Raw genomic sequence first — 27,067 nt, forward strand, 5'->3', positions numbered from 1 at the left:
AAATACGATCGTATTGACTTATTACGGCAGAAATTAAGTTTTTCTAAATTATCTATCACAATCTATTTGCACATAGAAAGGTGCTTCGGAATTAAATAAAAGAAATGCCGGCACGTCTAATGTATGAAAGCAATTGTATTTACCACTCGATATTTGTATGTCACGAAGTAAACCTATTTGTACACTTGTTGCTTTTATCACTTTTTTCACTCTTTAAAAACGATAAATTTCACTCCACCACAATTAATTTAATAAAAACAACCAAAATTCTATTTATTTATTAATGCACTCTGAATTCTTAATAAAATAGCTCAACAAAATATTTTATTTTACACGCACCCTTTTGTTCCAATTTTCTCGATGAGTTGGTTTGTTGATTTTCTTCCTCTTCTTTGTTTTGGTTTTTCTTCTCTCACTAAGGCTGAAAAGATGTAGAGATGCTTTAGCGAATTGTTCGTTGCTTGTTGAGTTCGTAGGCTCCGGAGGACCAAATGTTTGGGGGGGATAACGACGAAAGCAAGCGCCGGTACGAACTCACGAATGTGACGAGTTGGGCAAGCAGCGAACCACAGGAAAGAAAAAACAATGAATTAGAATACAATTCAAAGATGGTTTATTTGCATAAAAAATACGAAATAAATAACATATATAAGAGGGTATATATGAATTTATGCAAATGTATCCAATAATTAATAAAAGTAGAAAGTAAAATAATGAAAGGAAGAAAAAATACCTTGTAACGTTGATGACGACTGGAAGCGCAGCGGTTTGTGGATAGCCAAAGACTGTCTTCTCAAGTCGTACATCAATTTGTCTCACTGCTTTCGCAAATTCTCACGGGTGCATTTCCCGTCACGAGTAGATTTGCAGCATACGGCTGCATCGAGAAATGTCCAGTGATTCCCAACTATTGCAAGCCTTTTGGCTTCAACACTGCATATCTATGGAAAAAATAACCAGCAGTGTGAAATTGACCTCAATGAGTTCTTTACATGTTCGGTAAACTCAAACAATATTACTATTGCCGATGAAATATCTGCGAACAATACAAGCCGAGAATTCTTTGAGTTTCTTTGTGTTAGTGAATATGATGTGCAAAGGGCTGTTATGGAAAGTCTGAGGATGTTGGAAATGATGGGATATACTCATATATGTAACACTTCTATATCACTACTACTGAACTGTGCAGTCTGTCAAACATTACAGTACAGATATACAACGAGAGAACAAAATCTCAAGGCTGTCGTTAAATTTTTGTAAAAAAGGGGCTTAAATATATGTATATTTCAACAAGCCGTCTTGCTGATATCAATATTGTACATTAGGCTATTTCGTTCTCCAAATGAAAAAGTAGCTTTTGTTTTCCATTAGTATTATACAATTTTTATTTTTTTAAGAACTCCGCAGAATAGCATTACCGATTTGTGCTGAGTGCGCAGATATACGTACATATGTAAATGAGCCCTTAATGAACAAAAACCGAAAAAAAAGCAAATAATGGCAACTGACAACTACAAATTTCTCATGCACAGAATTAACAGTTACAAAATATGTGTAGGCGCCACGAATGGCATAAATTGAAAACAAATCTAGTTAGCGTTTTTTTTTTACTATTTATGTAAATAATGTATTTTGTATGGCTGCAGCCCATGTTTAAATAATAAATACATCAAGCCTTGTATTGTATTTGTTGGCCTTTTCATTGTTTAATCGACCAAACTAGAATTTGATAACAATTAGTATGCAGAAGTTGGGTAAAGGGGATAGTGACCCGTTGGTACACCTTTAACCCTTATGTCAACGGCAACATACCTGGGTATGTTTTGCGTTTTCAAAACGCTGTAGCTCTGAACTGGATAATCAGATCGACTTGAAATTTCGTAATATCCTAGCGAAAACTGTTTTACGCAATAGTCCCAATTTTGGTTAGGATTGGATAATCCGTTTGGTAGATAAAGCCCATTTACAAAGTTGCACCCTTACGTCAACAGCATACATACCTGGGTATACCATACCATATGTATAGTAAATCGCATGCAAATATGATAATATTTGAAAAGTATAGTTTATTTTGAGTGAAAAAAATACTTATGGCATAAAAATTATTATAAATTATAAAATACTTATGAAAAAAATATTAAAAAAACTACGAAAAAATTTAAAATTATTGAAATTCAATTACATCTATCGCATTGCGGCAAGTCTTTGGAATGCTCTGCGCACACTGGTTTGTTGCATAATGTGCATGCTTTACGAGTAGGGCGTCGTTTAAAGCAGATGTAGCAATTCCCCTTTACTTTTAGGCGTCCCGTACTATCACGCTCCTCCGCTTCATGTGCTCCAGCATCCACAACTCGGATAGGCCTACCTATCATGGCTTCGATGGCGTTGCGCGTTGAAAAAACTCTGGATATTCTGCTGTTATTTGCCCTTCTCTCTATTTCTGGCATGCATAGTTGCTCACTTAGCTGATGGAGAAACATCCTACGGCGGCTTGTATATGACTTCAGGTGAGTGTTGTTGTCAACGTATATTATGTATGCAGCAAACGCAGCAACGTCCACAATATTATAAAAGAAAGCCAAAGGCCATCTATTTGTGCGCCGCTTGGTACTATATTCGGACAAGCACATGTCCATGCTATCAACTCCACCTTTGGTTTTGTTGTAGTCCAATATAAGCAATGGCTTCTTCTTAGGACCGGACGTTTCTGTTGTATAATGAGAAGTGGACAATAATACAACTGCCTTTTTTTTTTTGGGCACGTACGAGCACATCGTAACGTGATTATAGAACCCAAACATTGACGATTCAGCTTCACGTCCCTTGGGGTTGGCAAATGCTGCTGGCACGAATGTACGCCTTTTGTTGCAAGTACCCAATATAGATAAATTATTGTCTATCATCAAAGATTTTGCCAAGTTGTAGCTAGTGAAAAAGTTGTCACATACAATATTTCTTCCACTTCCATCAAAAAGGTTGATACATAAATCTTTGACTATTCTTTCACCAACGTTTCTTTCACGTTCACCAGACGGTGCCATTCCTGTATAGATTTGTCCCTGCATTGAAAAATTAAATTCAATTTAGTTATTTATACTTTCAACAATTTTCAACAATATTGATAGTACCTGCAATGGATAGAACGAAATGGAGTCGCACACCCACCACACTTTTATCCCATATTTGGCAGGTTTTGATGGTATGTATTGCGTGAAGCCAGTCCACCACGATAAGCATACAATTGTTCATCTACGGTGACGTTGGCTCCTGCCACGTAATATCTACGAAGACAGTTGTTTAGCATCAAAAAAACGTCCGATATTGCTGCTGCTTTGTCAGTTTGTTTGCGTTGCTGGCGTGTGTTTCCATTATCAAAACGAATGAAGCGGCTAATTTCCAAAATCGTCGTAAACTCATTGCAGCACGATATAATGGATATGATTTAGTATTCCACAAATCTTTCGTATGCACGTAACCAGAATGTGTAACGCCACTTAGCAAAAGTACGCCCAAATATGCATCAAATTCACTTTCTGTTATGGGAATCCATGATCTCGGTTCTCTTGTTGGATGTTTTGCATTGTCATCATCAAAGAATTGCCTTGCCTTTCGATTTAATTCAGGAATAATTATGTCGCATATTTCGTCTGACGTTATCAATTTGAACGTTTCTGAAATGGTCAAACCTTGCGTTGCCCGTACTGGTCCAGATTGTGCACTTCTTAGAATGTTGTGCGTACGGAATCTTACAGGTTGTGGTTGTATCGAAGACCAAACATTACCATCTCTGGCAGTAAAATATTCCCCAGTTTCAGTTGGTGCATCTTCAAGTTCTTCATCTGAATCACTGCCGTCCTCTGGGTCATATTCTGGTAACGTGGGCTCTTCTAAGTCTGAGTCATCACCACCAATATCACCTACACATTCATCTAAAGCCTCGTCACCAACTACTGAATCGTGGTCACTTATTTCTTCTTGGCTCTCTTCAAGCGTTTTAGGAATATATGCTTGCTGTTCGTTGTCGTGGAGTAAACCATTTACCATCTGCCATTTCACTTTGATTTTATTTTTTTATTTCCACAAAATAAACAGAAACGTCCTTTCACTTCGAATCATACGTGCATGATAAAATCCGTAATACTGGTAAACCCTATTTTATACTTTTTAGCGCAAGTGATTAACGCAGGTACTATCGATATTTTCAGAGATGTGTACCTGCCGGGTTATAACGGCATGCCATTTGCCATACAAAACGTATGTACATACCCGGGTGTGTTGCTGTTGACGTGCGTAAAAAAGTTCTGCTGTTGACATAAAGGTTAATACTTTTTTACACACGCTACTACAATTCACTAATACTAACAAAGCCCGCGCATGCGCAGAATATACATTTGCACAGTTTCAGCAAATAATGATTGACAGAAAATTTGCACATTAGGAAGATAGGAAGGTATTGATATAGAAGTATTATATATATGGATATACTTGAAATTTGTCAAAATTGTGTTGCCGTTTATTTTAAGTGTGTTAACTCATACAGTTAATCATTGTTTCACAACTGCCTGCTTTCCAGAAGCCTGGAAAAAGCAGTTATTTTGCCTATTCCAAAAAAACCCGTGCGCCCACACTTTGTGACTATAGACCAATAAGTATCCTGCCAGCTTTTTCTAAGGTATGCGAAAATCTGATGGCCAAACAAATTACAGAGCACATCCCAAAAAAGAACTTTCTCCATTGCAGTCTGGATTTAGGCCAAATTATAGCTGTGCTACTGCTATGGTAAAAATTTTAGATGATATTAGAATGCAATTCGACGTTGGAGATCTAACTATTCTCTGCCTCGTAGACTTCTCTAAGGCTTTTGACTCAGTAAACCATGCCCTGTTATGTTGGAAACTCAGGAGCTTTAATGGGTCCTCCAAATGCTCCATGAAACTTATGTTTAGTTATCGCACTGGAAGATTTCAAAGAGTGAAAAGTGATAATACATCAGCAGAGTTTAAGGCTATCAAGGCAGGGTTCCGCAGGAATCTATTCTTGACCCGCTTTTTTCAGTATGTTTGTTAATGACGTTTTTTTTGTATGTCGATTCGTTAGTGTTCATGCGTATGCTGATGATATTCAATTATACCTTTCCGATCGTATTGGTCTTACGGAAGATCTATGCTATAAAGTGAATAGCGATTTGTCTGCTGTATTGTCCTGGACGCGGAAGAATGATTTTTGTTTGAATGCAGCCAAATCGTGTGTCATGCATATTTGTAAAAGCGATATAAATCCAAACGACATTCCTCCTATGTGCATTGGTACATCTACCCTTGGGATCACTGATAAAATAAGGAACCTCGGGTTTATATTAAATAATAAGCTTAGCTGCTGTGATTATATCGATAAATTAATTAGTAATGTCTATGTATTTCTGCGTATTCTCCATTAATTTTACCTCATTTATATATGCAGAAATAGTCTATAGCAAAATTGACTCACAATCTGTTAACAAGGTGAATGTAGCCTTCAATAATGTAACGAGGTATGTTTATGGCATAAGTCGTTATAGTCATATATAACCTATGCCGTGACAAAATTCTGGCCATTATGCAATATTAGGCCGCAAGAAACTTCATTTCGTATACAACCTCTTAGAGAGGAAAACCCCTAAATAGCTTTTTGACAAGCTTCAAGTAACCAGATCTCAGAGACTCAATCAATACCTTGGTAATTACAAGACATAGTATACTAACATCCAGCCGAATGTTTTTCATTAGCGCTATCAAAATGTGGAACATGATTCCAGAAAGTGTGAATAGACACAACATTAAAACGGAAATATACAGATATTTTTGTGATCTTGCCTTCTGATTACATACCACTTACTGCCAATATCTTCCTTTTTCTTTCTCTCGTCTTCTATTTTCAAAACTTCCCCTACTGTCTGTCTTATTTCCTATTTTCATTTATTAAATTCTATTGTATTAGTACTAAGCGTTACATTTTTTACATAAATTTGTTATTATTGTTTTATTATTATTACTTTTCCAACTATTGTTAGAATAAGATAATATCCACATATGTACATATAAAAGACCTATTAGTCTTAGTTGTACAAAAACGAAAAAAGAAATAAACACAAAATAAGCAACTCAACCCTAGAGACCACCATATTAGGAATCTAAACTTGGTTATTATGCGGCTGGTAAATGAACACAAACGTGCCAAATGGGAAGAGCATCTAAAGAACTGCAGCCTCTCGGCGGGTGTTGGTAAACTGTGGCCAACCGTCAAATCCTTGTCCAATTCCAATCCAACAAAAAACTATGATAAAGTATCCATCGCTTTTGGCGATAAAACTATCGGATTCTAAGAAATACGCGAGCGTATTTTGCCGACAAATTGTAATGCATTCTTCATTAGACAAGACCAGACGTCGTACAAACTTACAGGCACAGAGGTTGAAGAAGTCAAGTCCTCTATATAATGATAAAAAACCTTGGCGTTGAGCGAATACCCTACCTAAAACACGTTTTAAACCGTGAAGTCCTCCAGTAAAAGAAAGCGAGTCATATCGACCGATATCACCTCTTTCGCCAGAAACGAAGACATTGGAAACCGTTCTGTTCCCTCATTTCAAAGCGAATCTTCGCCTAGCCACCTATCAGCATGGCTTCCGCAAAATGCATAGCACTACCACCGCGCTAAACACCATAAACAATCAGATAAATTATGGACTAAATCACGAAAAACCCTATTAGAGGAAGGTGCTCGTGGCACTCGACCTGTCAAAAGCTTTTCACACAGTCAACCACGGCAAGCTACACCAAGACAAGGAAGGCTCACACCTTCCCCTTGTCTAAAAAGATGGGCCTCAAATTATCTGAATGGTCGGCAAACGTGGGTTCAATTAGGGAACGTAATCTAAAAGCATAGGAGAAGTAAACAGGGGGTACCACAGGTTGGTGTCCTATCCCCATATTACATATTAACGACCCCTCTCCCACCAGAAGGCAATACAATCATTTTCTATGCGACGACTGCACAATTATGGCAACGGGACCCGGTCCTTCAATATATCAATAAGTTTCTAAAAATTACAGCTTTCTCCCCGATCTTTCTACTTTCTTCACCTTGGACGTTTACGTCGATGGTGTTACGCTACCGACTGTCATTCACCTAAAGATCTTAGAGGTTACGTTCGATAATACTGTTACCTTCAAGGCTCATGACACCGAAATTATATTTGAAGTACAAAGCGCAACGAAATCCTCAAATCGCTTGCCGGCGGCACCTGGGGAAACGATAAAGAAACGTTGCTAATTACGTACAAAGCAATTGGCCGGCCGCTAATGTGCTACGCGTCACCAGTTTGGTCGCCTGGTCTTAAAAACACATACTGGAAAAGGCTGTTAATAGAACATCTCCAAAAGTGCTATGATGAGATCCGACACCTGCCAACACAGCCGTTTCATCCAGACAGGGGTAAAGAGGCCCTAGGCAAAATCCACAAAAAATCTGTAAACAAAATCGGTTGCCAGGACGCACCCGGTGAGCCCAGTTATCAATATACAATATCCCACTCTTGCAGAAGAAGAAAGCACACTGCCAAGGGAGACACGAGTCACCTTGGGCCAATTTCGTTCTGGATACTGTAACAGGTTGACCACTCACTTGACCAGAATCAACCACGAAATATGTAATTTATGTCCTGTGTGCGATGTGTCCCCTCATGACACTACAATTGTAATGTGGAACCTACGCCTCTAACACCAGTCTCCCTACGGTCCGCATTTTTGAAACTGCTAGTTTCCTTGGACTCCCGTTGGAGGCTTTTAATGACAGTTTGTGAATGGTCGTGCCCATTGAATGGGGCGAAGCAATTTTAGCACAACAAGAACACAAAGCACAGTAGCTTTAACATGCTCTTCAGCATTTGATGAGACAGATTGACATACCCGCTAAATGTCTTGATACCTCTCGAATTAAATCACCTGCTACGATAACCGCTCCGTATATTTCTCGGAACTCCATGACTCTATCGCTGGGTGTCAGGTAGCAGCTGATTATTGTGGCGTGCTGGTATTGGGCCCAGACGTAGCTCGTTCCGCTTGTTGTTGTTTAGCAGTGCTTCGCCCCATCCAATAGGTGCGACCGATTACAAATTGTCATCAATATCCCCTAACGGGAGTCCAAGGAAACTTGCTGTTTCAAAAGGGGTGGACCATAACGAGAGAGGTGTTAGCGGCGCTGGTTCCACAATACAGCTGAAGAGATGGTTGGTGTCATGTGGGGACACGTTACAAGCAGGACATATGTTTTGTATGTCGGGGTTGATTCCGATAGGTAAGAGTTTAACCTCTTACAGTATCCAGATCGAAGTTGAGTTAGAGTGACTCCCGTTTCCCTAGGAGTGTGCGTTCCTCTTCTGCAAGTTTTGGATATTGTCCTTTAAGTACAGGATTCACCGGGAAATTCCTGGCATAGAGGTCTGATGCCTGTTTGTGGAATTCACAGAGGATCTGCTTGTGTTTTTTGGCTTCATTCGGCTGTGTTCTCAGGTGCCATATTTCCTCATAATGCTTACGGCGATTACTCTTCAAACCCCTGGGCGGTGTTGGCTCATCAATCAGATGTCTGTTGGGATGCTCAGGTTTCTGGGTATTCAACAGAAACTGTTTGGTTAGCATTTCACTCCTCCCCCTGATGGGGAGTATTCTCGCCCGTGGCGGTTAAGAGGGCAGGCCTGTAGCTTCTTCCAGTGAGTGGTCTTTAGGCTTGGCGACCATATCGGGGATGGGTAGCATGCAATCGGCTGGCCAATTACTTTGTAAGTGGTAATGAGCGTTTCTTTATCTTTACCCCAAGTACAGCCAGCAAGAGATTTGAAGATTTTATTGCGGCTCTGGATTTTAGGTACAATTGCGGTTGCATGCTCTACAAAATGCAGATCCTGATTTTTGGGTATTTATTTATTTATTTATTTATTTATTATTTAAAGTCGACGACAAACTATGGTCGACTGCATAATATAAAAGATATATAAATATACAACTCAAAAGATCAAATTTAAGATATATCGAGCTTTCAACAATGTTATATTACAAACAAAGAAATATTAATGAACATAACTATTTAATTTCAGAATATAATAATAATAAGAAATATGAGCAGAAATAAGATCTTATGCCGAAATCTTATACTGGCGGAATGCATCAGATTCCGCTCAGCATGATTTCGGAATGCAGTGGATTCCAATCTCCCTGTTGGAATGCAACAAGATTCCAATCAGCATGTCATGGGAATCCGGCAGTGCTAAGAGTAGTGTAATGAGGATACGCCATCACAAGGCATAAAAAAGTAACATGACCTGTGTTGTTGGAATGCACCGGATTCCAATCAGCTCGATGCCTGACCCATAAGATTATACTGCCGGAATGCATACGATTCCGGTCAGTGACTCATGAAAAAGCATGTTTTTTACGTTGTTGGAATGCACCAGATTCCTGTCTTGTTCCTTCTTAATGATACATGTTGATAAATGTTCCTCCATCCTTAAGCGAGATAGTTCCTGTTTTTTATCGAAGGAATAAAATTCCGGCAAATTAAATTACCTTGTATCTCTTAAATTAGATAGGCAAGTATTGCATTACGAATAGTGGCAAAAGTACATAAGACAGTCGGTAGCGTAATGCCATCGACGTGGATGTCCAATATGGTCGATATTTGCCGTGTCCATGTTGTAAATAAGGTCACCGATGATTTGGCCGGTGACAATGTCAGGTTTCGCTAACCGAAAAAAGTATAGAGAGATCAGGGAGATAGCTGTTTATTTTATTACAAATTTCATCGATGTGTGTGACGGTATTAAAAGCTTTTGACAAGTCTAGCGTAACGAGTACTGTACTGTCCGGTGGTAGTGCTATGTTGTTCTCGAAAGCCATGCTGATGATTGGCAAGACGCAAATTTGCAGTGGAATAAGGAAGTTGAATGGCTTCCGGTGTCTTGGCTACTGGTGGCCGATGGTGGGCAGGGACAGGTTGAAGACATCCGCTAGATAATTAAATCCCTCTTTTCATAGTTTTTTAAGCATCGGCATGGCTATGCCGCCTGGGCTTACTGCTTTAGATGGTTCAGCATGAACGATGGCATCTTCAACCTCTTTGGTGATGATGGTAATTGGGGACGCGCTGTGTTTATGTTTGTGTGCGAGTCTGTGGCCCGCCGTCTAGCTTTGTCAACCGTATAATGCATTACAAATTGTCGGCAGAAAGCGCTTGCGCATTTTTTCGCATCCGACAACACTTTATCTCCAAAAGGTGATGGAAATTTTGTCATTGTGCTTAGTCGGGTTCGATAGGGGTTTTACAGTGGACCATAGCTTACCTACACCGGCAGAGAGGTTACAATTCTTTAAGTGCTCCTCTTATTTCGTCCGCTTGTGTTCGTCCACTAGCAATCTGATGCGTTGGTTTATATCCCTTATTTGGGGGTCACAGGGGTTGTTGTAGCAATGCTTCGACCCATCCAATAGGTGCGACCGATCACAAATTGTCATCAATATCCTCCAAGGCAACTTGCTGTGGACCATAATGTGAGGGGTGTTAGAGGCGTTGGTTCCACATTATAATTAAAGAGATGGTTGGTGGCATGTGGGTACACATTGCAATCAGGGCATACATTTTGTATGTCGGGGTTGATTCTGGATAGGTAAGAGTTTAACCTGTTACAGTATCCAGATCGAAGTTGAGCTAGAGTGACTCGCGTTTCCCTGGGAAGTGTGCGTTCCTCTTCCGCAAGTTTTGGGTTCTTTGAGTACTGGATTCACCGTACAACTGCTGGCATAAAGGTCTGACGCCTGTTTGCGGAGTTCACTGAGGACCTGCTTGTGTTTTTTTGCTTCATACGGCTGAGTTCTCAGGTGCCGTATTTCCTCATAATGCTTACGGAGATGACTCCCTAAGCCCCTGGGCGGTGTTGGCTCATCAATCAGATGTCTGTTGGGATGCCCAGGCTTCTGGGTATTCAACAGGAACTGTTTGGTTAGCATCTCATTTCTCTCCCTGATGGGGAGTGTTCTCGCCTCATTATGTATATGGTGTTCTGGGGACATAAGAAGACAACCCGTGGCGGTTATGAGGGCAGGCCTGTAGCTTCTTCCAGTGAGTGGTCTTTAGGCTTGGCGACCATATCGGGGATGGGTAGCATGCAATCGGCTGGCCAATTACTTTGTAAGTGGTAATGAGCGTTTCTTTCTTATTTTTACCCCAAGTACAGCCAGCAAGAGATTTGAAGATTTTATTGCGTCTCTGGATTTTCGGTACAATTGCGGCTGCATGCTCACCAAAATGTAGATCCTGATCAAACGTCACACCCAAGATTTTGGGGTGCAAGACAGTCGGTAGCGTAGTGGCACTGACGTGGATGTTCAAAATGGTCGACATTTCGGAAGTACATGTTGTAAATAAGGTCGCCCATGATTTAGTCGGTGATAATGTCAGGTTTCGCGAGGTGAAAAACTGGAGAGATCAGGGAGGTAGCCGTTTATTTTGTTGCAAAGCTCATCGATCTGTGGGCCTGGGTCTGTGGCCATTATTGTGCAGTCATCGGCGTAGGTAACTATAGTGACTCCTTCTGGTGGCGAAAGTAGCTTTGATATGTAGAAGTTAAACAAAAGTGGGGATAGGACACCACTCTGTGGCACCCCTTGTTTAATTCTTCTTGGTTTTGATGTTGCATTCCTATATTGCACCGATGCCTGCCGACCACCCAGATAATTTGCGGTCCACCTTTTAAGACTTGGAGGAAGGGTAGACCATTCCAGGTCTTGCAGTAACATGCCATGGTTGACCGTGTCAAAAGCTTTTGACAGGTCTAGCGCAAAGAGTACTGTTCTATAGTGGGGGTTTTGATTTAAACCGCAATTTATCTGGGTGCCAATGGCATTTATCGCGGTGGTTGTGCTATGTAGTTTTCTAAAGCCATGCTGATGATAGTCTAGTTGCAAATTTGCTTTAAAGTGGGGGAGCAGAATGGCTTCAAGTGTCTTGGGCGATATGGATCTCTCATTAGTTTCACAGGCTTTAATAGCGGGATCACCTTGGCCATTTCCATTTTTCGGGGATGACAAAGGTGGAAAGGGACAGGTGATGATAATTGGGGACGCGCCTTAATTTATGTTTATGTGCGCGTCTGTTGGGCCGCCGTCTAACTTCGTAAATCGTAGAATGCATTATATATTGTCGGCAAAAAGCGCTCGCGCATTTTTTCGCATCCGACAGCACTTAATCGCCAAAGGCGATGGAAATTTTGTCATTGTGCTTAGACGGATTCGATAGGGACCTGACGGTGGACCACAGCTTACCCACACCGGCAGAGAGGTTACAACCACTTAAATTCTCCTCCCATTTCGCCCGCTTGTGTTCATCCACAAGCAATCTGATGCGTTGGTTTATATCCCTTATTTGGGGGTCGCCGGGATCGAGCTGTCTTACAAGGTCACGTTCTCTCGCTAAATTTGCGGCCTCCGTCGAAAATTGAGGCCGAATTGGAAAACAACAAACAAGATGGGTGGTTTGTAAATAAAACAGAAGGCGAGTTTCCCCAAGAGATAGAAGCACTGTTGGCAAAGTGTCCAAAATTCGCGCTACCAATTGAAAGCAAAAAATGTCCACTTTTCAAGTATATAGCAGATGGAGAGGATCTAGGGAATAATATGGCATTCTTAATGAAGAAACTGGCTTGTTTGAAAAAATAGAGGACGAGGAGGAATACGAAGAAACTGACGCTTCCTAAGGCAGCCGGTTCTATGTACCGGAGCGACTCGGGATTTTTCCCGACCAAGGGCTGTCTTTTCAGTGTAACCCCATTTAATTTTTTGTGCGTCTCGCACAAATTGTCATCTCCCAGCAGATCCTTGCAGCGGGACTGCGCCATATTCTCCTGCTCCGGGAAGGTATGCTGCATTTGCCGGAAAAGAATCTTTTTAGGACGGTCACACTCTTGCCAGTGTGTCACGTGTAAGGGAGGGTTGCATAAGACAGGATGTTCAGGGCTAAACACCAAAACTCGACGTCCTCGTAACTTTTATAAATCTATTGTGGCTCCTTCCTGTGCACGCCCAAGAGAATCCCGTATTCTGCGCCAGTCCCAGGGCCACAACAGCAATTGCATCCTGGCCCCCCTCAACTCAGACGTAGTCACCTATCACGTACCCCAGAGTGACGACGTCTCCTAGTTAATTTCATACAGCGGCATAACATCCGCATTGCTGTGATCCAAGAGAACAAAACACACTGCAAGATCTGTTCAGCATACCTGCTCTGGACATAGCGTCCACAGAAAAGATCGCGAGAGCGGAAATTGAGGCGGTCTGGCGTTTATCACCCACCACAAGTGCACTATAATCTATTTGATCCCGACATCGGCATCACGCAACCGAATGTTTTATACCCTAAAATCTTGGGTGTGATCAGGATCTACATTTTTGGAGAGCATGCAACCGCAATTGTACCGAAAATCCAGAGCCGTATTAAAATCCTCAAATCTCTTGCCGGCAGCACTTGGGGTAAATACAAAGAGACGCTCATTACTACTTACAAAGCAATTGGCCGGCCGCTTGCATGCTACGTGACCCCGATATAGTCGCCAAGCCTTAAGGTTACTCACTGGAAGAAAATACAGGGCTGCCAAAATACTGCCCTCAGAACCGCTACGGGCTGTCTTCTTATGTCCGCAGAAAACCACCTACACAATGAGGCGAGAGTACTCCCCATTAGGGAGAGAAATGGAATGCTAAACAGACAGTTTCTGTTGAATACACAGAAACCTGGGCATCCCAACAGACATCTGATTGATGAAGATAAACCTCCCAGGGACTTAAGGGGTCATCTCCGTAAGCATTATGAGAAAATACGGCAAAAATTTCGTACATTTCCCTACCGCCAAAAGCAAATTTAAATCATGTTTGAAAGCAGCTATGTGCTATAAAACGGCGCAAATGTTTATCACGTTGCAATGGGTTAAAAAACATGATTTTTCCTTCACAAATCAATAACATACTTTCCATAAAATATTTCAAAAATACGAATTTGCAAAATTTTGCAAATGGACACCAGAAATACGTTTTTTTTTGATCTCCTGAAAAGTTACTGAGTTGTGAGCGCAGCGACGATATTTTGTTTACTTCATCAAAAATTTACTTCATTAAAAATCTCAAAATAAGTAAAATTTTGAAAACGTGTATATATCGTTTGTTTAAATTATTTTTAAAAACGTTGCTTGTTGTTGGACGAAAGTTAACCTATATCGCGCCATCGATTTTTCGATAGGATTTGGGCTCATGAAAAAAAGGTTCCACTACGCATACCCAAAAAAATAATTTTTGAGCCTGCAAAAAAAATCGATTTTTCGACCAAAATTCTTCTAAATCTCCATAAAAGAATTTTTATTTTTTTTTTTTCAAAAAACTGTATTTACCAATTGACACGAAAAAAAATACATAAAAAATGATTTGAAGCCTTGAAAATGAAAAAATGCATAAACAATCGTTGAAATTTTGCAGGCTCAAAATTATTTTTTTGGGTATGCGTAGTGGAACTTTTTTTCCTGAGCCCAAATCCTATCGAAAAATCGATGGCGCGATATAGGTTAATAAATCGACCCAGTCTAATTTTTATACATGTATATTTGAATTTTTTTCATTTCAAAAATATGAATTCTTCGCCTTGTTTTTTTTTACTAGTTATGTAAATAATGTACTTTGTATGGCTGCATCCCATGCTTAAATAATAAATACATCAAGCCTAGATTTTATAACAATTAGTATGCAGAAGTTGGGTAAAGGGGATAGTGACCCGTTGTTACCCCTTTAATACTTTTTTAAAAACGCTACTACAATTCACTAACACCAACAAAGCCCGCGCATGCGCAGAACATACATTTGCACAGTTTCAACAAATAATGATTGACAGAAAATTTGCACATGAGGAAGATAGGAAGGTATTGATATAGAAGTATTATACATACGTAAATACCTTAAAAAGCATTTTCAACAAGACGAAGTCAAAAATACCACAGGAGGAAAAAAGTAACTTGGTATACAAAATTCCTTGTAACGGAAATAATAATGAAACATGCAAAAGCGTTTACGTAGGCACAACGAAAGGAAAATTAAAAACACGGGTTGCACAACATAAATCTGACCACAAATATTGCCAACAAACAAATAACCAAAAAACAGCTCTAATGACCCACTGTGCAATGAATAACCACTCTCCCGATTTCGAAGCCGCGACAATTCTTTTACAAGAACAAAATCTAAGAAAGAGACTTGCATTGGAAGTACTTCATATTATAAACACACCACCAAACATACGAATGAATTATAAATCAGACACGGACAACTGCTCCCACGCTTATAGACATTTAATAACAAACAGAAGATTAGTGAAAAGCTCCACGTCAAGCACTACAGACGTGCACACGAATGTATGTATCTAGTAAATGTTTTAAATTATTTATACGTAAAATAATTTAGTTAAAAAAAAAAATTTATTATACGTAATTTTTATTAAATTATGTGTGTTTTGTGTTTTTATTGTAGTTACCCTGAAGACGGTTACCGTGTGTAATCGAAATATATTGGTAAGGAAAAGATAAAACTTGCGTTTTATTTATACATTCTCTGGACCTCAACCCAGCTAAAAAATATTGATATAAGTAAAAAGGTCGCAAAAAACTTATAATAAAAATGTTTATCTTAGAAAAAAAATAATTGATAAAGTGTATTATATACATACATATTTGCCGAGTCACTTTGCATATTTGTTGTTGCTTTTGGTTGGCATTTACTTGTTTTCAGTTTTCAAGTGTTTTATTTTGCTCGTGCACATTTGTTTCATTTTCTTCTCACTGCCACAGCTGTTTCCATTGTGTGCTGTGAAGCGTCATTTAATAGTGATCTCTAACTGCTCATACAGTGATATTCAAACTGTTCATAGAGTTATTTTCAAACTGTGATCTCCAATCGGCCAAGAAAATGTTTCTATCGGAACCCGCCTATGGAGAGATAGAGGGCGGCCCCCACTCCGTTGGAAGGGCCAGGTGGAAAACGATTTAAACAGCCTTGGTGTGACCAATTGGCGCCGGTTGGCGGAGCGAAGGAGCGTGCCAGTCGCATTGTTGGACGGCCATAACCGTTTAGACGGTTAAGCGCCAATTAAGTAAGTAAGTAAGATCTCCAATCTATTTTACTGCCTCCTTCTGATTAACCATTTCTTACTTTTTAACCACATAAACTAAATAAACTTTACCTTATAATGTCTTGCAATTTTGTGAAATGCCAAGTGCAGGGTGATACCGAGCGTTTTGTGTCGTGCTGGCTTTGTGATGAGCTTGCTCACATGAAGTGCGCTAGTTTGACGACAAGGCTATGTGACGCGATCAACGATAACAAGGGCGTGCGTTGGTCGTGCTTGAAATGCAGATCCAAGGAAGTGGATCTTTTTAAGCTTTTCAAACATACTCGAAACGCATTCTCCGAAATCGGTAAAGAACTTTCTGCATTTCGGGATAAATTCAAGTATTATGACAACTTGTTTAAAACTTTTAAATGTATTACTGATTTACCTCCTAATGCTAATAGTGACAGCTGCGATAATAAACTAAAACGGAGTAATGTCTCGGCTGGCCCAAGTCCCCTTACAGTAGGACCTTAAACATCAAAGGCACCTCCAAAAAAACCAGCAGCTAAAAAAATATTGCGCCTGTAAACTGTTCTCAGGCGACCGAGTCTGGAACTAGGAAGCCCTAAATCCAGTCCTAAAAAATCCATTTTTGTGTCAAGGTTCGAGAGGGAAACTACTGAAGAGGATCTGAAGTCCTATATCTGCTCAAAAATAAAAAGCGACCAAGTAACAATTCGGAAATTTAATTTTAGCTATGAAGGAAATGTATCTTCCTTTAGGTTAGATGCGCATATTGAACATTTTGATACTATCTTGAGTAACGATTTTTGGCCCCCTGGGGCATTTTTGCGGGAATTTGCATATAGGCGGAATAAGAGTGTCCCACACTTAGCAAAGATCCCTCTTAATAGCACTAAGCCAAAAAACTGAACGTAAAACCTGCTTTAGATATATTTTATCAAAATCTTAGAGGCTTAAACACCAAATTAACTGAAATGTTTTTAAAATCATTTAACTTATGTTATGATATAATTGCTTTTACTGAAACTTGGCTGAAACCTCATGTCTTTAATTCAGAGATCTTCTGCAATGACTACCAAATATATAGAAATGACCACCTGAACAGAATCGGAGGTGGAGTTCTGCTTGCAGTACACTCTTCAATACCATCTGAAGAGGTTAGCGTACCCGCCATCGATACAATCGAGTTCTTATGCATACGCACCCAGCTAGCAAATAGCCACATTTACTTAGCCATCTGTTATATCCCGCCATCTTCTGAACTGTCCGTTTATATGCATCACATTTCCATGCTAAAAACTGTAAATTCGATGCTAAAGCCTTCCGATTACATTATTGTCTTGGGTGACTTCAATATGCCGCACATTTCATGGTGCTTCTCTGACTGTAATATCGTACCGGTTTCGTCAAAGTCTTCCAACAATGAGTTTCTAGACGGAATGGCAGAACTTTGCCTTCAACAAATCAACATCCAATCGAATAAGTTGGGAAAAGTGTTATATTTTGCCTTTGTGGATGGTGACTCCAATTATTCTAGTAGTCGATGCGAGCCCATTATTGAACCTGAAGATGTTTACCACTCTTCCCTCAAAATAGTTTACGAAGTGAGTAATACTTGTAACCGCGATAATAAACGATTCAACTCCAGTTAATACTTTGACTTTGCGAAGGCCAATTTCAAAAAATTAAACCGCGATCTATCTCGAATAGTGTGGCCACTATTTAATGCTGACGTACAGCAAAGCGTTTCTCACTTTTACAACACCATTTAGTGTCTTTTGGAAAAATATGTACCTAAGCGGATTTGTGTGCATGCCGATTCAAGCCAAGTATGGTTCACTAAAGAGCTGAAAATGTTAAAAAATAAAAAAAAGTCTCGGTCTTTCAAGTTGTTACTCTTGCTAGTCGAAGGGAAATGCTTGGTATAATATTTATGACAAAACTTTTAAATGGATCAATTTCAAGCCCATTCCTTCTGAATGAAGTGAGGTTTTGTGTTCCCTCTCGGACTTCGAGACACTTCAAACCTCTCCTGCTGAAACAATGTAGAACGAATTTCAAACTAAATGAACCTTTTCGGTGTTTATGCCAAGATTATAACTCTCACTCAAACATATTTGATAGCTCGGGCCCCTTTTATTCTATAAAAAAGACTGTTCTCACCACTCTTCATAAATAATTGTATAAAACGATTGCTTCTGTTCTCCTTAAGCATTCCGCTTGGCTGATGATAGCTGTAGCTGAGCAGTCTCAGATCTCGACGCTTGACAAACCGCTGCACACCAAAGACTCGGCAAAAAAAGCCAAAACAAAAACGTTATGATATAGATATATGTAACCCGGTCTATGAAAAGGTGCCTTATGACTCAGAAAAAAAAAAAAAAAAAAAAAAGCTGTTTCTCGCAATTTCTTTTTTTAGTCATAAGCCACCTTTTCATAGACCGGATCGCATATATGTAAATTAATCGCGTGAACAGGATTACACTGGTTTCATTGGGTCACGTGAGGGCAGCGCGCTCGCTTCCCAAGGCAGTCGGTTCTATGTACCGGAGCGACTCGGGATTTTTCCCGACCAAGGACTGTCATTTCAGTGTGACCCCATTTAATTTGGTGCGTCCCTCCCACAAATTGTCATCCTCCCAGCAGCTTCTTGCAGCAGGACTGCTCCATATTCTCTTACTCCGGGAAGGCATCGAATCCAATCCGGGTCCGTCTCCTGACCCCGGTCCTGAGAAATGGGTTTGCTGCATCTGCCGGAAAAGAATCTTTTTAGGACGGTCATACTCTGTTCAGTGTGTCTCGTGCAAGGGATGGTTGCATCGGACAGGTTGTTCTGGGCTTGATCCCAGAACCCGACGTCCACGTAACTTTTATAAATCTTTTGTGGCTCCTTGCTGTTCACGCCCAAGGGCGTCCCTTAGTCTACGCCTAAGCGCCCCCACTACCTTCCAGCAGCCCCGCTGCTGCTCGCGCCCCACGGCGCCAACAACTCAAACAGCTGCTACCACTCATAACTACTACCTTCGTAGTAGAGTCGGTAGCAATGCTGAGCATCAGCATCTGCCCCCGTCTTCCCCCCCCCCCCCCCCCTCTTTTCCGGCAGCAATCGTGCAGGCCAGAAAAACAGACTCTTAGTACCTACCTCCTTTTGCACCGTTTGCCAGCACATAATATATAGGTTTGCGACATCCGCCCAATGCAGCTCCTGCCTTCATTCCCGCCGGGAGAATTCCCGAAATCCGGCCCACTTCCCGGCAGAGGCCGCAAACTTAGCGAGAGAACGTGACCTTATACGACAGCTTGACCCAGGCGACCCCCAAATAAGGGATATAAACCAACGCATCAGATTGCTTGTGGACGAACACAAGCGGGCGAAATGGGAGGAGCACCTAAGAGGTTATAACCTCTCTACCGGTGTGGGTAAACTTTGGTCCACCGTAAAGTCCCTATCGAATCCGACTAAGCACAAAGACAAAGTTTCCCTCGCTTTTGGCGACAAAGTGCTGTCGGATGCAAAAAAAATGCGCGAGCGTTTTCTGCCGACAATATATAATGCATCCTACGGTCGACAAAGATAGACGGAGAGCCAATGACACGCACATAACCACAAATTCAGCGCGTCACCAATCACCATCACCGCTAAAGAGGTTGAGGACACCATTGGTCGCGCTAAACCATCCAAAGCATTGGGCCCAGACGGCATAGCCATGCCGATGCTTAAAGCCTAGGGAAAGAGGGTTTCAAATATTTAGCGCATGTCTTCAACCTGTCTCTTTCCACCTTTGTCATACACGAGAAATGGAAAATAGCAAAGCTGGTCCCGCTACTAAAGCCTGGGAAACTAGCTAACATAGGTGAGTCGTATCGTCCGATATCTCTCCTATCGCCAGTGGCAAAGACGCTTGAAGCCATTGTGCTCCCTTATTTCCAAGGAAATTTGCAGCTAGCCTCTCATCAGCATGGCTTCAGAAAACTCCATAGCACTACCACCGCGCTAAATGCCATTAGCACCCAGATAAACTGCGGTTTAAATCAATACCCCCACCATAGAACAGTACTCGTAGCGCTAGACCTATCAAAAGCTTTTGATACGGTCAACCATGGCTCGTTACTGCAAGACCTGGAAGGGTCTACCCTTCCCCCATGTCTTAAAAGGTGGACCGCAAATTATCTGGGTGGTCGGCAGGCATCGGTGCAATTTAGAAACGAAACATCAAAACCAAGGAGAATTAAACAAGGGGTGCCGCAGGGTGGTGTCCTATCCCCACTTTTGTTTAATTTCTACATATCTAAGCTACCTTCACCACCGGAAGGAGTCCCAATCGTTTCCTACGCCGATGACTGCACAATAATGGCCACAGGCCCAGGCCCAAAGATCCATGCGCTATGCAATAAAAAAAAACGGCTACCTCCCTGATCTCTCCAGTTTTTTCGCCTCGCGAAACCTGGCATTATCACCGACTAAATCTTCCGCGACCTTATTTACAACATGGACGTCCCAAATGTCGACCATTTTGAACATCCACGTCGATGGCACTACGCTACCGACTGTCCTACACCCCAAAATCTTGGGTGTGACGTTTGATCAGGATCTACATTTTGGTGAGCACGCAGCCGCAATTGTTCCGAGAATTCAGAGCCGTAACAAAATCCTCAAATCTCTCGCTGGCAGTACCTAGGGAAAAGATAACGTGCTACGCGTCACCCATATGGTCGACAAGCCTAAAAATTACCCACTGGAAGAAACTACAGGCCTGCCAAAATACTGCTCTCACTGCCACGGGCTGTCTTCTTATGTCCTCAGAACACCATCTGCATAATGAGGCGAGAATACTCCCCATCAGGGAGAGAAATGAGATGCTGACCAAACAGTTCCTGTTGAATACCCAGAAAACTGAGCATCCCAACAGACATCTGATTGAAGAACCAGCACCGACTACGGGCCTAAGGAGTCATCTCCGTAAGCTTTTTGAGGAAATACGGCACCTAAGAACCCAGCCGTATGAAACAACACAACACAAAAAACACAAGCAAGTCCTTGGTGAACTCCATAAACAGGCGTCGGACCTCTATGCCAGGAATTGCCCGGTGAATCCTGTACTTAAAGAAAAGTATCCAAAACTCGCGGAAAAGGAACGCATACTCCCCAGGGAAACGCGTGTCACTCTTGCTCAACTTCATTCTGGATACTGTAACAGGTTAAACTCTTACCTATCCAGAATCAACCCCGACATACAAAATGTATGCCCCGCTTGCAATGTGTCCCCACATGACACTAACCATCTCTTTAATTGTAATGTGGAACCAACGCCTCTAACACCCCTTTCCTTATGGTCCACCCCGGCAAGTTTCCTTGGACTCCCGTTAGAGGATATTGATGACAATTTGTGATCTGTCGCGGCTGTTAGGTGGGGCGAAGCATTGCTACAACAACAACAACAGGGCAGCGCGCTGCCACAACGTCCATAGAAAAAAAAAAGCATGCTCCCCTTGGCGAGCATCAGTCGGGATAGGGAGGGCAACAAAGCGGCTGTCTGTAAAGGATTTGTACTCATCCCACTTTCCTTTTTTAAAGTTTATGAAATTGCGTTTTTCGGCGACGATGAATTCGGCGGTACGCTCGAGCGAAATAAGTATTGGCAGGCGGTCGGATGCCAATGTTACCATCGGTTGCCAGTTGACGCTGTTTACGAGTCCTGCGCTCAAGATTGATATATCTGGCGAACTGTGACAGCTTCCTACCATACGAGTGGCATCTCCGTTTATTGTGCAGAACGTCGTTTCTTCTATTTGATCCGCCACCATCTCACCCCCGCTGTCCGCCTGCAAGTTTGAATGCCATAGATCGTGATGGGCATTGAAATCGCCTAAGATAGTGCGATTATCGCCAGTGAAAAAGGCGCACATATTAGAGCGATATCCACTGAGGCAACAGGTGGCAGGAGGGATGTAGATGTTGATGATTTCTAGGTTTACATCGCCTGACCGAACAGATACGCCGTGACGTTCTAAGACACCGTCCCTGCGCCCGAAGTCGGGATCAAATAAATGATATTGCACTGAGTGGTGTATGATAAACGCGAGACGGCCTCCATTTCCGCTCCTGCGATCTTTTCTGTGGACATTATACCCAGAACAGGTCTGCAGAGCAGATCTTGCTGTGGGTTTAGTCTCTTGAATCACAGCGATGCGGATGTTGTGCCGCTTCATGAAATCGACTATCTCCATGATCTTCCCGGTTAATCCATTACAGATTAACTGCAGAATTCTGAAGTGCAGCGGGGGAGACGTCGTCGCTCTAGGAGTAAGTGACGGGTGACTACGCATGAGTTGAGAGAGGCTAGGACGCAATTGCTGTTGTGGCCCTGGGACTGCACGTCCCTGGGTAAGCATTGGGGTACCCGGTGTATTTGGGTTCGCAGCCTGTCATCATGGCGCAATGAAGCCCGTCGGGGTGTGGCCGTCGCGAAGACCAGAACATCTAGGAAAGTGGCACCGTCCAAAGCAGGAGCGCATTGGGCGGATGCTGACAAACGGTGCAAAAAGTGGTAGGGACTAAGAGTCTGTTTCCCTGACCTAAACGATTGCTGCTGGAAAAGAGGGGGAGATGACGGGGCGGGGCTGATGCTCTGTATTGCTACCGACTCTACTACGGAGATTGTAGTTATGAGTTGGAGCGGCCTAATGAGCTGGTGGCGCCGTAGGGCGCGAGCAGCAGCGGGTATTTGTTGCGGCTTGCTGAGCAGCTGAACTGCTGGAAGGCAGTGTTGGGGCGTAGACTACGGGACGCCCTTGGGCGTGAACAGCAAGGAGCCACAAAAGAAGGACGTCGGGTTTTGGGATCTAGCCCAGAACAACCTGTCCGATGCAACCATCTCTTGCACGTGACACACTGACAAGAGTATGACCGTCCTAAAAAGATTCTTTTCCGGCAAACGCAGCAAAACCATTTCTTAGGACCGGGGTAAGGAGAAGGACCCGGATTGGGTTCGATATCCTCCCGGACCAGGAGAGTATGGCGCAGTCCCGCTGCAAGGAGCTGCTGGAAGGATGACGAAAGTGGGAGGGACGCAACAAATTAAATGCGGTTACACTGAAATGACAGCCCTTGGTCGGGAAAAATCCCGAGTCGCTCCGGTACATAGAACCGGCTGCCTTGGGAAGCGCTGTTTCCGCTTCCTTTCCTAGTATGGAAAGTCTTGCTTCCAGGCGGAAACGAAAGTGCAATGGTTCCAGTGCGGTCTTCCAGTCAGCAGCTGGCGTTTTTTCGTTTGTATTGCTCCCTGATTATATCAACATCTACGCTATTTTCCTTTATCACTTCTCCCATTGGCTGTATCTTTCGCCGAAAGACGATATTTCGCCTAAAATTAAGGATTAAAAGTTTTAAATGTACCGCTTTCTGTCACATATATGATTCGATAGTGCCATAGAATATGAAAAAATAAATACAAGGCGCGAAATACCTCGTAAGAGGTTTAAATCGAGCTTTTCTTCCGATTTGCGCCATGCTACCTATGATTTTTCCGACAAATTTCGGAGACGCTATCTTCATATATTATGCCGACTTCGAACGGCACGTACAAGTCAGATGGATTTTCATTGATAAGCTTTTCATGTTTGCCAAACCACTGCCGATGGGCGACGCCGCATAGAAAAACTTTTTCAAAAGTATTTGGATATTGCTTTCCTCTGACCTTAGACCTAGAACCTTCGGTGTGGTAGGCGATCACGCTACTATAGAACACCAATGTATATTGATCGATTTACTTTCAGTTGCTAAAAATTGTTATACTTACATTTTCCGTCCGTTGGAGATATTGTAGTCCTGCGGTAAGTTGTGGGTCCGTGGTCGACTCGGCTTCGGTTTAAGCAGCTTCACTTGATCGGCAAAAAGCATATTGGAAGTCATAATAGCTTCTTTAATATTCGCCTCCATAGACGTAGTTATACGTACTTCGATGTTTTCAATACTTTTTGGTAATCCTCGGATTTCGAAAGACTTAGTAAGCTTGAGAGCTTGCTGGAGACCTCCAATTAAAACGTTATTATTGCCATATATATAACACGGTTTTGAGGGCGAACTGCGATCTTTCCAAACAGTAGATTGGTAGGCGGAACTGTTCAATCCAGTTTTGCTAGAACTTTATTTGATTTAAATGGATTTCAACAAATGATTTAGTTAGGCCTTTATTATATAAAATCGTAAAGCAAATAAAATGTATATAAAGGGCGATAAAAAGAAAAATAAGCAACTGCTTTTACTTAAGATTTTAGAAATTTTACAGAAATTTGTATGAAGAAAACTTAAGAATATTGAAGCATTTCGATACATCACCATGCTGCTAAACTATAAATGTACAACAGCAAAGCAAGTAACCACACATACATGCACGGTTGCCACTTTGGTCCTTTTAAACCCCATTTGGTGCGCTGGTCCTTTTTTTGTAATTTTCCTCCTGCCCTTTTTAGGAAGTAGCCACGATTTTGGTACTATTCTTTCTTTTTCTCTGAGGTAAAATTTCACAACACTGCCACACTTTCATTAAGCAACATGTAATTTTCAACTTACTTCCATGGAATTCTTACTTCGTATGCAATTATGTGTTAAAGCTATGCTTGGTACGGCGGTTTTCAAAGAAACTTTGGTTTTTGTTGCTGTTTTCGTTCTATTTATAGAACTACAACGATTAACCAATTTTGTCTGTTTGTATGATTTTAATAATCGGGGATTGCCCATATTGCTTTTTTTTTAAATGTATGAAAACATTTATTTGAAGCAATTTTTTAATTTTATAATTTATTTAATAATTTGGGAAAAATTTAAACAACGTGACATCAGGACGGACAAGGCGACATCTGTTTCGATTATACCTGTAAATCTCTTCAAAGCCTTTTCTCCCGGGAGTGGGAGTCGAACTCGCACTCCTACGATAGTTGAAATGGTTATAAACGCATTCAGCTACGTCATGCCTGTTGTAAAGTTTTTCACAATTGCCTTCTTTTTGCATATTTTAATCTTTTACACATTGCATACTTCGTATGCAATTATGTGTTAAAGCTATGCTTGGTACGGCGGTTTTCAAAGAAACTTTGGTTTTTGTTACTGTTTTCGTTCTATTTATAGAACTACAACGATTTAATTTTGTCTGTTTGTATGATTTTAATAATCGGGGATTGCCCATATTGCTTTTTTTTAAATGTATGAAAACATTTATTTGAAGCAATTTTTTAATTTTATAATTTATTTAATAATTTGAGAAAAATTTAATTTAAATTATTAAATAAATTATAAAATTAAAAAATTGCTTCAAATAAATGTTTTCATACATTTAAAAAAAGCAATATGGGCAATCCCCGATTATTAAAATCATTTATTAATTTAAACTTATAAAAAAATTTCTAAAAGGATGCTTGTTATAAACGGTTTCCCAAAGCGTGTTATAAAGCATCGCTTTCATTGAAGACAATAATTTCAATAATAATAATATATGTATACTAGGCCGGGTCGATTTGTGGGGAGGCAAAAAAATCGCCCATTGCTCTGTGAAAATCATATTCTAGGGATCAAAAGAAGAAACTTTGCCGGAGTAACCATACCTCTAAAACGAATTCTGATATCCCCCCTTTGGGTCGTAGGGGCAAATTTTGAAAAATCCCACTTTGAAATGCCTATGTTTTTTTTTGGAGTTTATTTTTCTCTTTAGAAATTTATTTAGTCAGAACATATGTAAATGAAAAAATGAATTTAACTTAGTAATAGAAAATAAATTTAAAAAAATTTTAGAAACTAGCGTTTTTACAACCCTGTTTTAAAACCAAGGCATCACTGTGATGCATTTGCATGTCGTAAACATAGTTGTGTGGGTTTTTTATTCAACCGTTTTAAAAAATGAAGGTATCACTGTGACACAATTGCAGATCGTAAAATTGCTTGTGTTTTTTTTTAAGCCACCAAAGACACAGCAGGTAGAATTGAAATTGCCCCTACCCAAAATTTCGACCCAAAGGGGGGGACATCAGAATTCGTTTTAGAGGTATGGTTACTTCGGCAAAGTTTCTTATTTTGATCCCTAGAATACGATTTTCACAAAGCAATGAGCGATTTTTAAATCGACCCGCCCTAATGTATACATATATGTACCTATCTATTAAATTCTGAATTTTATGCATACATTAAATGAAGAATGGCTGCAATTCTAAATTTTGGTTTTACTTTATTGGTATACAAAAATTCGGCAATTCACAACAGTGTCGTATTTGTTGTAAAATATATGTAGTGTCAAATTAAATCGTAGCTGGCAATCCCCCCTCTGGAAAAGTGCAAGATGCAACCATGCATGAGATGCACTTTGCATCACTGAAAATGTTGGAGTAGAATAACGCGGAGAATTTCTGATTGGCTGAATGTCCCGTTATTCGAGTCCATCATGAAAGTGGTTACTAGGCAACCTAAGAACAGGTGCCTAGTGACAGAGTTGCGTTAGCGGCAGTTTTTTAGTTTGAAGTGGACCGGCGCCTCAACTAAATGCGTTGAAAGCAAAAAATTAATCAACCTAAAGCTAAGTGAGAAAAAGAACCAAGTGTAACAAAGGAACTAAAAAGCTCAAATAAAAGGCGATACATATACATTTAAAAAGTAAATACATTTTATTTAGCTAAAAAGTTAAAAAGACTAGAGGTAAGCAGAAAAGTAATAAAAAAGGAAGTGCGCGGACGCCTGGTCCGGGGCAGGTGTGTGGAAAAATTTGTTCCTAAAATGGAACCTATATATGGGGACCGTGTGACGAAGCCCTGCAAAAACGGCGAGTGGCCGTCAGGCAAGCCTCCCAACAGGCGTGGGTGCACCAATTAAGATGGGATTTTT

At 41.0% G+C, this 27,067-nt stretch overlaps 1 protein-coding gene across 2 annotated transcripts in view; it reads right to left on the reverse strand.

The window, feature by feature from the left end:
* The window catches only part of mRpL37 (mitochondrial ribosomal protein L37), a 367,007-nt gene that overhangs the window by 151,279 nt on the left and 188,661 nt on the right, over positions 1-27,067 (reverse strand). Inside the window, exon 2 of one of the 2 annotated variants that reach the window (XM_067760025.1) lies at positions 24,000-24,344. The exons of the other annotated variant lie outside the window; for it this stretch is intronic. Within the exon in view, the coding sequence (XP_067616126.1) occupies positions 24,000-24,344 (345 nt within the window). The remainder of the gene's footprint in view (positions 1-23,999; positions 24,345-27,067) is intronic. 2 annotated transcript variants of the gene reach the window in all.

The sequence above is a fragment of the Eurosta solidaginis genome, chromosome 1 (assembly GCF_040869045.1).
Source record: "Eurosta solidaginis isolate ZX-2024a chromosome 1, ASM4086904v1, whole genome shotgun sequence".
Lineage (NCBI taxonomy): Eukaryota > Metazoa > Arthropoda > Insecta > Diptera > Tephritidae > Eurosta > Eurosta solidaginis.